This window comes from Bombyx mori, chromosome 20 (assembly GCF_030269925.1).
Source record: "Bombyx mori chromosome 20, ASM3026992v2".
In the NCBI taxonomy this organism is placed as follows: domain Eukaryota; kingdom Metazoa; phylum Arthropoda; class Insecta; order Lepidoptera; family Bombycidae; genus Bombyx; species Bombyx mori.
The window spans coordinates 6,587,596-6,601,011 of NC_085126.1; the positions used below are offsets into that span (position 1 = coordinate 6,587,596).

At 38.6% G+C, this 13,416-nt stretch overlaps 1 protein-coding gene across 3 annotated transcripts in view; it reads right to left on the reverse strand.

Annotated features, from left to right (window-relative positions):
* LOC101738337 (E3 ubiquitin-protein ligase RNF123) overlaps positions 1-13,416 on the reverse strand; it is a 45,912-nt gene that overhangs the window by 22,300 nt on the left and 10,196 nt on the right. For 2 of the 3 annotated variants that reach the window (XM_021347445.3, XM_021347447.3), the window contains exons 8-19: positions 12,826-12,976; positions 12,091-12,231; positions 10,773-10,955; positions 9,331-9,483; positions 8,787-8,896; positions 6,966-7,084; positions 5,731-5,784; positions 4,782-4,894; positions 4,060-4,179; positions 3,156-3,262; positions 2,174-2,281; positions 1,326-1,414 (exon numbers count right to left, since the gene is read on the reverse strand). In XM_021347445.3, the coding sequence (XP_021203120.3) occupies positions 1,326-1,414; positions 2,174-2,281; positions 3,156-3,262; positions 4,060-4,179; positions 4,782-4,894; positions 5,731-5,784; positions 6,966-7,084; positions 8,787-8,896; positions 9,331-9,483; positions 10,773-10,955; positions 12,091-12,231; positions 12,826-12,976 (1,448 nt within the window). The remainder of the gene's footprint in view (positions 1-1,325; positions 1,415-2,173; positions 2,282-3,155; positions 3,263-4,059; positions 4,180-4,781; positions 4,895-5,730; positions 5,785-6,965; positions 7,085-8,786; positions 8,897-9,330; positions 9,484-10,772; positions 10,956-12,090; positions 12,232-12,825; positions 12,977-13,416) is intronic. The other variant, XM_062674366.1, reaches the window with a different exon arrangement.

The following is a 13,416-nucleotide window of genomic DNA, read 5'->3' on the forward strand; positions in this document are numbered from 1 at the left end:
TATCAAAGAAATATATAATTTATATTGCTGTTTACAGTTCGATTCCCTAGTATTATGGATGCCAGAAAGTGCTAGAAAGATCTTTTATCGAACGCTAGCCCATAGACACAGCCCACTGAGTTCCTCGCCGGATCTTCTCAGTGGGTCGCGTTTTCGATCCGGTGGTACATTCTGTGAAGCACTGCTCTTGCTAGGGCCAGTGTTAGCAACACTTCCGGTTTGAGCCCCGTGAGCTCACCTACTAGCTCGGTGAATCCAGAATAACCCCTCGAGGTTACTAGAATAGGTAGGAGGAAAAAAAAAGCGAACGTTTGTATTTGCTTGGTCGATAAACTTTTTTCTATTCATTTTTAAGCTATCATAAATGACTGGCACTACAATATCTATCTTTAGATTTATCTTCGAAAAAGTAGATGTAATCTGACTTTCAAAGTTCATAGTTCCCTTCTTCCTGTGGGCACGTCACTACATCGTTCATGAGCTATTCACTGCTAAAAATCTAGAAACACTTTTTAAAAAATGTATTTTTTATCGCCACACTCTTTTGAAGCCCCTACTTTATATCTCCCTACTTATTCATACAGGGGTTGGACCCATGAAAATAAACGGAAAGCAATTACTGGAAAGCGAATTCATACTTTTATCTAAGATGTTTTTGTTGACGCGAATTGTTGCTTTAATATTATTTATCCTGTTTTAAAATTTCATTTAAAGTTTCATTTACTAAGTTAGTTAATCTACTATTATAAATATTGTTTCTTCTTGTTCATTCGCGTTGTTGAGTTACTCTTCAATTTGTTACTGATATTTCTAGGTAAGATTCTCGTAAAACACATAATTCTAAGAAAGAAAGAAAGAAATCATTTATTCGTTAAGCATAGTGAAAATGAGTTATTACATAAGTTAAAAGCAGCGTGTATGCTTTGTCATCATTGACATACGAATTTTAGTGCAGTGCAAGATATTATAATATTATATAATTTACCATTCATTCATCCATAATTCGTCTAATAATTAAAAAATCCATTTATTTTCAATGTCGTCTTGAGAAAATAATTGCTCATATTTAAAACTAAAGGCGAATACTTATCATTTAATCAATCTAAATCTTTTAAATAATCTAAAATCGTCCTACTACACTATGTGCACTGTAGCACGGTGCGGGTGACAGTTGCCATCTGTTGACATCTGTCAGTAACACATGACTAGGGATGTGACGTTTAGCAACTCATTTTTATCGCTTACTATACTCTCAGCATAAATCCAGTTCTAAGTTCTACGAGTAATACTGATAAGTATTGAGTTCTTTATTCTGTGGTAGTCACCTGTATCGACACCTCCGGCCCTGTTGTAGTGAGGTTCGAAGCTCTGAACAAAAGGATTCTCCTCTCCCAAGATGTTGATCAGATCCTGTCTACAGATAATTTATGTTTATTACAAAACCACAATTTTTCGATGATAATAAGGATATACACGAGTAGATGATAGTTAATCAATAACTAAATGGTTTTCCTACTTTATGTGCGTAAGTTAAGTTTTTTTCTGCGAAATTATGGTTTGGTAATAATACTCTTATATGTTTTTTTAAAGTCAGCTTTTATTCAATATATTATAGCAAAATATTCAAAACTAGCGACCCGCCCTTGCCTCGCTTCGGAAACATTAAAACACACATGAAACCAAAAAAAAAAAAATAAAAAAATAAAAAAAGTAGCCTATGTTCATCAGGGACAATGTCGGCTTCTAATGGAAAAAGAATTTTTCAAATCGGTCCAGTAGTTTCGGAGCCTATTCGAAACAAACAAACAAACAAATCTTTCCTCTATATAATATTAGTATAGATACATTAAGATCCTAGTCTTGATTTAAACAGATAAATTCTGGTCATGTAGGGTATGAGCTCCCAAAACTACTCCGCGTAAAGTGTACTGAGTGAGTTAACAATCGATTGTAGCTAGGTGAGTTCCTAGGTGAATTCCCGAAACTACTCAGCGTAAAGTGTACTGAGTGAGTTAGCAAACGTTTGTAGCTCCTAGGTGAGCTCCCAAAACTACTCAGCGTAAAGTGTACTGAGTGAGTTAACAATCGTTTATAGCTCATAGGGGAGCTCCCGAAACCACTCAGCGTGAAGTTTTAGGGAGTGAGTTAACAATCGGTTGATCGATCTGCTTACCTAAGAGTCCTGACAAGGAACGGCAGGACTCCGCCCAAACGGTCAACATTATAGAAGTCTAGTTCGCCATCAATAAAAGTCCGCGCAGGAAGGTGTGGGGGTAAATGACTGAAATAAAATAAAAATCTAAACGTACTACACAACTGGTACAATAGAACTGATGTCTGTTAAAGTGTTATTGTTACCGTCATCTTTTTACTTAATGAAGTGAACAGACTAATGATAAAAACTGTATTTTTTTTAGATATAAGTTAGTTGGGCGTGTTTGCCTCACTGATTCGGATAGGTACAATGTACCAATTTTAATTGCTCTATTTATATAGTTGTAGTTACAATTGCTTGCCGGTTTGAAGAGTGGGATAGCTGTACCTAATACAAGAGAGACTTCCACAACGTAGCGTCTCAATGTGATTGGTGGCGTTCAAATTCTGATGCCTATGGACTCTACCGATCTTGTCTCATGGTACACTCTGGACGAGGGTTTCGGCTCGTAGTGAGCTCATCGAGTTTGGGCTCGTTTATTTCAATGAATGTTTTTCATTTTTTAAATGCTCACACAAATGAAGAAACACAACGATTTTATTTTGAGAAAACTTAACTAAGCCAGAATTACACCGATATTAACATTCTCATTTTTTAATTTAGATAATACAAAATTTTAACAAAAAAGTAAAAAAAAACCGACTTCAATAAAATAAATATGAGAATATCATCAGATTTATCATCTTAATGAAAATCAAATGGGACCACATTAGGAGTGAGTTCTGAGGTAACACATTTTTTTTTTATTGCTTAGATGGATGGACGAGCTCACAGCCCACCTGGTGTTAAGTGGTTCCTGGAGCCCAATAGACATCTACAACGTAAATGCGCCACCCACCTTGAGATATAATTTCTAAGGTCTCAGTATAGTTACATTAAAATATATCTTCGTATTGATAAACTCCTCCTATTTTGAAGTAGATTCGAAACGGCCACTTACGGATTCCCAATGGGATGTTCGTTCCACAATTTAAATATGGCAGTCAAGAGCCTGGCGTGACAGCACCATGATATAGACGGAGAGTTCCGCGATATACTGAAGAGTCTCTGTAACACCATCCGGCTTAGGGTCAACCAATAATCCGCCTTTTTTCCTACCTAAGCTGATGGTCTTGAGAAACCACTTCAGCGTAACCGGGCGAGTAGGTGAGCTCACGGGGCTCAAACCTGATATGTTGCTAATACGAACCCTAGCAAGAGCCGTGCTTCTCATAATCTACCACCGGATCGGAAACGCGACCCACTGAGAAGATCCGGCGAGAAACATGTCTGTGGGTTAATTTACTCGCCGAGCCCTTCGTCGCAAGCGACGGGTTCGATGAGAACGATGACCCGTGTTTGAGGTACCTAAAAGCACCGTTAATGGATCGGGAGGATCCGTAATGACGTGTTTAGGGCGAAGTCGACTGTTTATCATTCTGCTGCGTTATTTCCAGGTCATATGAGAAAACAGTTCTCATTGGTTAACAATTTGATTAATAGAATGCATAGGCAAACCAAACATCATTGGTTCAGTTGTTGTATTGAAAAGTGAGCCCCCTTAATAAATTAGTTTCACGGATAGGCAAAGGGCAAGCGTCCCAGAGGACGCAGTCCCGCGTGATGGTCGGACTAAATTTGATCTTCTCTGAGCATCAAGTCCCACAATTCCCTCCACGAAGTCAAGGATCGCAGCAAATGGAGGGAAATCGTACGTGAGAGAATGATGCAGCGGGGGTACTACCTTCAGTAACCAAGAAAGCGACGCGAGGAGGAGGGAGGGGGGGCGGGTATAGCTTCATGAAAAACGGATACAATTCTCACTTCCAAACATTACATTCTATGTAAACATATCTGATATTCACCATATCCAATATGCAGTTGTCCAGTACGTATCTCCTAAATTTCTCGACGAATATCTTCCTTGTGGAAGGCACCATGTTCGTTCCGTCGGTGTTGTCCAAAAGCATCAGCAAGAACTCCAACTGTCCAAAATGGTAAATTTTGTTATCAAAATCGCTTTGTTTGATTCGGATTTTCAAATAATAGACGCCTTGAATATTATGTAGTTTAATTTTACGATTTTGTTTAGTTTGAATCGATAGATTGTTACAATCGATATTTCTCTAATCAAAATACAAAAGTTGATACTGAAATCAACTGTCTGAAATTAGTGTCGGGTAGTTGAAATCGAGGATAGCCTATCTTATACTTTTAAACGAGCAATTCTTGTATATTAATATATATGTATATATTCTGAATCTCGGAAACGGCTCCAACGATTTTCATAAAATTTAGTATACCGGGGATTTCGGGGGCGATAAATCGATCTAGCTACGTTTTATTTTCAGAAAATGTTGTTTTATTCGTGTTTTCAATAATCAACTCTTCCCAACATCTATTGGTGAATAATAATACTAATCGCTTTAAAGACACAACAAGATGGCGTTATCAAAAAAAAACCGAGCAAAGCTCGGTCATCGTCTATATACTTATATAAATATACCAACAAGAGCGGGCAGTATAAGAAGATTAGCCAGTAAAATGTTTTTTTTTTTTCGATAATTCCGTTTAAACATTGTTTTACCTGTAATTGTTCTAAAGGTGCAACAGCTTTTGTAATCTTATCACAATCTTCTTTGTACTGAGCTTCTATTCTGGAGTCATCTCGAGATGTCGACAGGAATTTAGATATTTTTTCTAAAAATTTAAGTGTTTTTAACCATCTATGTCAACCTTTTATAACATTAAAATTTTATATTAATATTGCCAAGGACTTGGCGCAACATGTTTTCTCCTTCCATACTCTTCTATCATATCCTATTTCTTCGCTCACTCCCCTCTTACCCATATATTCGTCTGTCACTCAATCAATCCATTTCTTCTTAAGTCAATCTCTTCCTCTATATTCTTCCACATTCACAGTTAACACTCTCATACCAACCTCATTTTCATTTCGTCTCATCACATGTCCATACCATCCCAAACGCGCACTTCTCAGCTTCTCTGTCACAGATGCCACTTTCAGACTTACTCTAGCACATTCATTCCGTATTCTATCCATTCTCGTTACTCCACACATCCATCGCAACATTCGCATCACTGCTGCACGCAATCGCCTTTCATCTAAAATGACTGGCATTACAAAATTTATATTACAATTTGTAATACACAAATACGTAACCACAATCTCATATCTTAAAATGGGCAAAGAGACTTAAGCTATCGAGTCTATAGTTTTAAGAGTCTGAAGTTTATTGGTACTAGGACCTCTTGTGAGTCCGCGCGGGTAGGCATCACCACCCCGCCTATTTCTGCCGTGAAGCAGTAATGTATTTCGGTTCGAAGGGTGGGGTAGTCGTTGTAACTATACTGAGACCGTAGAACTTATATCTCGAGGTGGGTGGCGCATTTACGTTGTAGATGTTTATGGGCTCCAGTAACCACTTAGCACCACACTTATAAAAAAAGAGACATTAAAATCGTCAATATACAACGTACAATAACAAACAAACATACGTCAAAACTTGAATTACCAGAGCAGGTTGGCGCAAACGGAGAATATTCGATCATCCCTTTCTCTGCGACCTCTGAAACGACAAGTGCTAAATACCAGATCTGTCAACGAATCGTGAATTGAAAGCCTTGAGAAATGAGGTTGTATTGCACAATGGACCGCACACGGTTGTACGTAACGAGACCTCAATAAAGTTATAAACAAGTCCTTTCCACAAATAACTGTGCATTTAATTAACTTATTGTGTATTGTACACATTTAATCACAGTCTAGTTATGTAACAAAGTTTAACTAGACTTATAGTACTTATGTCGTCGTTAGACGTCCAAAAATGGAGATGGGCTGGATATATACTACGCCACCCCATTAACAAATGGAGCAAGCAAGTCACCCTCTGGCAACCAAGAGACGGCAAACGAAGTAGGGGTCGTCAAATCAGGAGATGGGAAGATTACTTGAAGCAGACAGCGGGACCATTCTGGCTGAGAGTAGCAAGAGATAGGATCCATTGGAAGGAATTGGAGGAGGCCTATGCCAAAAGGCACACCGAACTTAGGGACCTCTTGTAACCCTATGTTTAGGAATAAAAGGGCTATTATTATTATTATATAGTACTTATGTAGAATGCGTTCTCTATGTAGTGGATTTGATCGTACCAGCGCAGGGGACTACGCCCCGTGGCCTCTTTCATCACTTAGTAAGATTTTTGAGTTTTTCGGTCACGTTGTGAGGAAGAATGGTGAAGAACTACTGATAACCGGCAAAGTGGAAGGATAGAGTAATCAATATGGTTTTTATTTAATATACTGTTTTCTATACGCTCATAACTAATTTATTGTTTTGTTTTCGTTTCCTAGTGAAAATTATCATGAGAAAATTTAGCCATGAATATTCACATAAATACCTCACTTCTAATGAGATAATCAGAAATAATGGCTCAATACCGTGAGTGGTGGTTGATTCCTTGCATTTGAAAAAAAAAGTCTGTAATATAGTTAAAATTATTATGGCTTACAAAGACAACTAAAAAAAATATCATAATAGTTGATATACCAAATTTTCAGTCCATATGCATAGATTGGCTGGTATTAAGCTCTGTTATTTTATGTACCGTTATCTCTTTGGAAATAGGTGATAATTCATAAACAAATTTCTCATACCTATCTTTGTTTTTCAATCAATATTCAGAGTTGTCACCTTTTAGAATGCATGTGTTGATAGCGTCAATTCAAATAACATGCGAGTACTCCTTACCGACAACACGAGGATCAGTTTCCCCTTGCACGGAAGTAGGTCTTTGCCACCACGGCTTCCTTACGATGGAACGGAGGACGTTGTCATCTGGACATTTGATGTTCAGGAAGTTATCGAAACTGAAATGTAACGTAATACAAAACTAGGTACATTCCTTTTCACTTAGCTTCTTACCCATTAGACCAAAGACGCTCTGGTAGTGTTCGATGAAAATAGGCAGGGCTCTTCTCGTAAGTAATAAATAATAGTTTAAAAAAACTACCAAAATACGCTTTTATAGAAAATCCAACTAAAAAATAACAAATAAATTTTAATAAATTTGAATTAAAAATAATATAAGAAAAACGATTTTATTGTAAAAAAAAAAGCGTGAGTGCTATTCAGGATATTATCAAAATAACCCTTCTACTCATATCTGTTCATAAAATATTTATAACTATTGCTAACTATATAACTAACTATACCAGGCACCCCACACTTTTTATAACTATTATTTATTTTTCATTTTTTAGTTGAATTTCAATTTTTTCAATATTTTTTTAAATATTGAATTATCATCGGTCCTTAATAAGTGTACAAAATTTCGAGTTACTCCGACGTTTTGAAGGGGCCCAAAATCATGTTCAAAGATTCCGTTACATACTAACATACATACGTCTGAAGCTAATAAAAGCAAAAAAAAAAGAGGCTACGTCCTAACTATTATGTTCGTAAGGCTTTTGATGCTATTCCACTACGTATAATGCTGAATGCACGAAATACGTCTATTTGTGAAATAAATATGCACAGACGCGCGCCAATTCTAGTCCAACCTTTGTTGAAGTGCCATCAACGATCGTGCCAAATATCATCATAATCGAATTAATGGCATTTTAACGCATACAGAATAAACATGTAAAGCAAAATTAGGTTAACTTTCTATATACTTTTTTTTTTTTTTTATTGCTTACCTGGGTGGACGAGCTCACAGACCACCTGGTGTTAAGTGGTTACTGGAGCCCATAGACATCCACAACGTAAATGCGCCACCCACCTTGAGATATAAGTTCTAAGGTCTCAAGTATAGTTACAACGGCTGCCCCACCCTTCTAACCGAAACGCATTACTGCTTCACGGCAAAAATAGGCAGGGCGGGACAGACCCACAAGAGGTCCTACCACCAGTAACAAGAGGTCCTACCACCAGTAGCAAGAGGTCCTACCACCAGTAACAGTAACAAGACCATATATATATATAAAAATGAATTGCTGTTCGTTAGTCTCGCTAAAACTCGAGAACGGCTGGACCGATTTGGCTAATTTTGATCTTGAAGTATTTGTGGAGGTCCAGAGAAGGTTTAAAAGGTTAGATAAATATGAAAATGTGCGGAATTAAATAAAAATAATAGTTTTTCTTTTCCTTTAATCTGTCCCTCAAAAGTTTAGGTCTTTTATTTCTCGATTGAGGCACTACGAAGTCTGCCGGGTCAGCTAGTACTAATATATAAATCTACAGTGGTTTTTACGGATGTTCCGTTATAACTACTGAACCGTGCGTCCGATTGACTTGAAACTTGGTATCCATGTAGAAAATACATGTACTTAATGGATAGGCTAATATTTATATGAGCGTTCGACTCCCTACACCAGTTGCGGGGGCGTTAATGACGAGAATCTTTGTGGAGGTGCGAAATAATAATGTTCATTTTAAATGCCCAGCGAAGCGGACTGGCACAGCTAGTATTTAAATATAGCGATGAACAAGAAATGAGCAAATCTGTCAGTCTGGTCGTGATGATGTCATAAGTAAACATGCGATGTCAGTTACAAATATGGTACATACGTTATTTTGTTGAAGAACACGTATTTGATAAGGTGGTGTCTGGTTTCCGTATGCTGCATCAAACCGCAGAGAGAGTACACCCCTTCCGTTTGTTGGTTAAAGTAGATATCCTGTACAAATTCAATTCGTTACTGGTGGTAGGACCTCTTGTGGTCCGCGCGGGTAGGTACCATCGTCCTACCTATTTCTGCCGTGAATCAGTAATGCGTTTCGGTTTGAAGGGTGGGGCAGCCGTTGTAACTATACTGAAACTTTAGAACTTATATCTCCGGTAACCACTTAACAGCAGGTGGGCTGTGGACTCGTCCACCTATCTAATCACACTAAAATTCACACTAAAATTCATCACACGAATGTTTGACCGATGTGGGAATCGAACCCACGACCCTTAGTGCAACGGTTAGGGGCGTTAACCAATCTGTCAACCTGCACCACCGTATCAGTCAGGAAACTTGGAAACCACTAACGCAACGTCTTTCGGTCTTTCGAGGCCGGTCCCTTTTATTACAAACCAACCTAAATAAACTAAGAACTTTATAGTTACAGGCGAGACCAGCTCATAAAGTAGACATTCCCGAACGACGCAGTGTTCAAAAGCGTCGCATAGCGCCGATTCATCTAGAAACGTCCACAGCAAATCCAACAACAAACAGAGGCGAGGCTGTGGCTGTGACAGTAATTTCGATGATAATCCAATCTGTAAACACATAAAAATATATAAAATAGTACGTTAGAAAGCTTTTCATAAGTGTAACAATAAAATATAGATATATTTTTCTAATGAAATACGTACTCAACAAATGTTCACGATTGATTTCCACGGTGAAGGAATAACATCGTGCAATAAAAATCAAACCCGCAAAATTATAATTTGCGTAATTACTGGTGGTAGGACCTCTTGTCCGCATGGGTAGGTACCACTACCCCACCTATGTCCGCCGTGAAGCAGTAATGCATTTCGGTTCGAAGGGTGGGGTAGCCGTTGTAACTATACTGAGACCTTAGAACTTATATTTCAAGGTGGATGGCGCATTTACGTTGTAGATGTCTATGGGCTCCAGTAACCACTTAACACCAGGTGGGCTATGAACTCGTCCACTCATGTAAGCAATAAACAAAAATGCATATTGTCGCCATTAAAATGTTAGAGAGATAGACGTTCTCCCTCAATAGGTCTCTCTCTTTCTTTTAGATTACGTAACTAAATTATGATTAAAAAAAATGATTACGTCACTAGTGGGTTTTAAGAAACTGTTCACGAAAATACCGACTGTAACGATCGATAGAACTTTAAATGAATCACCAAACAAAATAACTTTTCATTTTGGACAAATATATTTTTTAATATACATCAAGTAAAATTCAGCTTCGTGGTAGGTATTATGCAATATTCATTCATAAAAAAACATTGTTTGTCTCCATCTTAGCGTTGGCACATTGTATAATTAATTGATTTTTTATATTTTTTTATTGCCCTTGTAGGCAGACGAGCATACGACCCACCTGATGGTGAGTGGTTACCGTCGCCCATGGACTTCAGCAATGCCAGGGGCAGAGTCAAGCCGCTGCCTACCGCTTAATACTCTCCACAAGCCTCGTTTGAAGAAGGACATGTCATAGCGCCCGGGAAACACCGTGGAGGGGAGCTCATTCCATAGCCGGATGGTACGTGGCAAAAAAGACCTCTGGAAACGCACTGTGGATAACCGCAGTGGCTCCAGGTAGTATGGTTGAACTCTACTCCGGTGGCGGGCGGTGCGATGGTAAAAACGAGATGTCGGGTATCATCTCGAACATGAGTTGAAATTTTGTTTTGAAAAGTGATTGTATTCCATTTTAACGGCTCAATAATTAACGATGCATAGTGTAACCATTCTCAAAGCCAAATTTAAATATTGCGTTCAAATTTATTTTTGATTGTCATTTGATTTACGTGCTTTGAAAACTTTCACCCAGAATTTGCATTAAGCACGAAATGATACTCACAAATCCGTCATCCCTACATGAAGCATAGTATTCGGCAGCTTGGTGGTCAACTTGAATGCTTCTGCTTCTGAAGCCTAAAGCGCCACGCAGTCTAGGAAGCAATTCTGCCACAACGACGTATGACAGTCGGAGCACCGTACCCAGTTCCAATACCACGATCCGTGCGAGAGACATGAGGAATGCCTGTGGAAATATCAAATGTTAAGGATTCAGCACTCAAAACTTGGATGCGTGTGGTCGCGCAAATATTTATATTACTTGTAAACCTGGCTGTGATTTAAGGGAATTCGAAGGTCTAAAGATCGATGGGGAACTCAAATGCACGAAAGGAGGAAGTTTATTTATTTATTGCTTAGATGGGTGGACGAGCTCACAGCCCACCTGGTGTTAAGTGGTTACTGGAGCCCATAGACATCTACAATGTAAATGCGCCACCCACCTTGAGATATAAGTTCTAAGGTCTCAAGTACCGTTACAACGGCTGCCCTACTCTTCAGACTGAAACGCATTACTGCTTCACGGCAGAAATAGGCAGGGCAGTGGTACCTACCCGCCCGGACTCACAAGACGTTCCACCACCAGTAATGTGTAAGTGATGGCATAATGCCGTCGAAGACATGAAGCATCGGAAAATAAAGCATGGGCGTGGAAATAAAATAAACATTTAGCCTTTCAGATCGACGCAATGGTCCGAATGCTATTGTCCGTGACTTTTATATATTTAAGCCTATCAAGATTCTGCCTATTAAGCCTATCAAGATCTTCAAGAAAATGACGTCATTTCGATTCAGGCATCTATCAAATGGCTTCTGTTCTACTATAGCTACCTACCACTAAAGTCTCTTTAGTACTTGTTTGACAATTATTTTAATAATTAACTCACCCAGACTCGTTTGTGCAATATTTGTGTTTCATCAATTTGCATCATCTATGTCTATATTGATATCTATATACAACTACAGTGGTTTTTACGGGTGTTCCGTTATAACTACTAAACCATGCATCCGATTGACTTGAAACTTGGTATCCATGTAGAAAATACATGTACTTAATGGATAAGCTAATATTTATATGAGTTGGACTCCCTACACCGGTTGCGGGGGCGTTAATGATGAGAATCTTTGTGGAGGTGAGAAATAATAATGTTAATTTTAAATGCCCAGCGAAGCGGACGGGTACAGCTAGTTATTCATAAGGATCAAGCGTTTTGAAACAAAACCGCGAAAACCGGTGATAACCCTGAGGCATATTTAATTTATTTTCTATTTTATTTTTTTATTCTCTTTGAGTTTATTCTTCAATGTGTAACAATGTTTACCCTTTTGGACATCTTCTTGAATTCCGAGCTTTGTGCGTCTACAATACAATGGGGCGACGGTCGAGGACTGTACGCTGACTGCGAACTGTGAATCCGTAAAGCTACTTCTTCTTCTTGGACCCTTGAAGTTTCAGATTTCACCTACAAAATGAAATAACACTTTCAAAGTCATAGTGTACACACACGGCCTTTGCTAATGATAAAACCATCGAATTTTGCACATACAGAATTCACATCTTGTGATTTCCTGCAAGCCCCAAGATTTTTTAGTAGAATGGTAGTTTTTGAAGTCTTCGTGACCTAAATTATAAGACGTCCGGTGCATTCGTATCGAGCGATGCAACGGTGTTCGAATCCCGCAGGCGGGTACCAATTTTTCTAATGAAATACGTACTTAACAAATGTTCACGATTTACTTCCACGGTGAAGGAATAACATCGTGTAATAAAATGAAACACGCAAAATTATATTTTGCGTAATTACTAGTCGTAGGACCTCTTGTGAGTCCGCACGGGTAGGTACCACCACCCCGCCTATTTCTGCCGTGAAGCAGTAATGCGTTTCGGTTTGAAGGGTTGGACAGCCGTTGTAACTATTCTTGAGACCTTAGAACTTATATCTCAAGGTGGGTGGCGCAATTAAGTTATAGATGGGCCCAGTAACCACTTCACACCAGGTGGGCTATGAGCTCGTCCACCCATTTATGCAATAAATAAAAAGTTTAGCTAATCTTACCTTGCTAGTCTTAGCCGTAACGCCAGACTTCAAATCCGAAGGCCGCGATAGTTCATCCACTAACGCGTCCAAGGATTTGAATAGTAATGCAAATTTCATGCATTCACGCGTCGGTGGTGCTTGTATGGGCGCAAAACCTTCCACGGGAAACCTGAGGATTATATCAATTTGAAACTGTATTTTAGATGTAATGTTTATTTTAATTTACTATTCTTTGAAGTAAATCTTCTTCTTTCTCTCTACATTATCTCACTAGGGATCGATACAGCGAATTTTTCTATTCCATTCTCTTCGTCCAGCCTATCTTCTATCTATTGTTTAAAGTAAATAAAAAAAGGTTAATGAACGCCGTTATTGCGGAGATGGGTGATCGAGTCCCATGGTCCCATCTGATACAAACTAGATACCGAAGCTCATACATATTACGAGCTGAATACCAAAATCCACCTTGAAGTATGAGGCAGAACTCACGATTATATTGCGTAGCAGCTACCCTACCCTAAAAATTAGAACGCACGACTAATTCGCGGCAAAAAGAAACTAGATTATGGTACGTACTCGAGTGGACTTAACCTACGCCCTACGAGTATA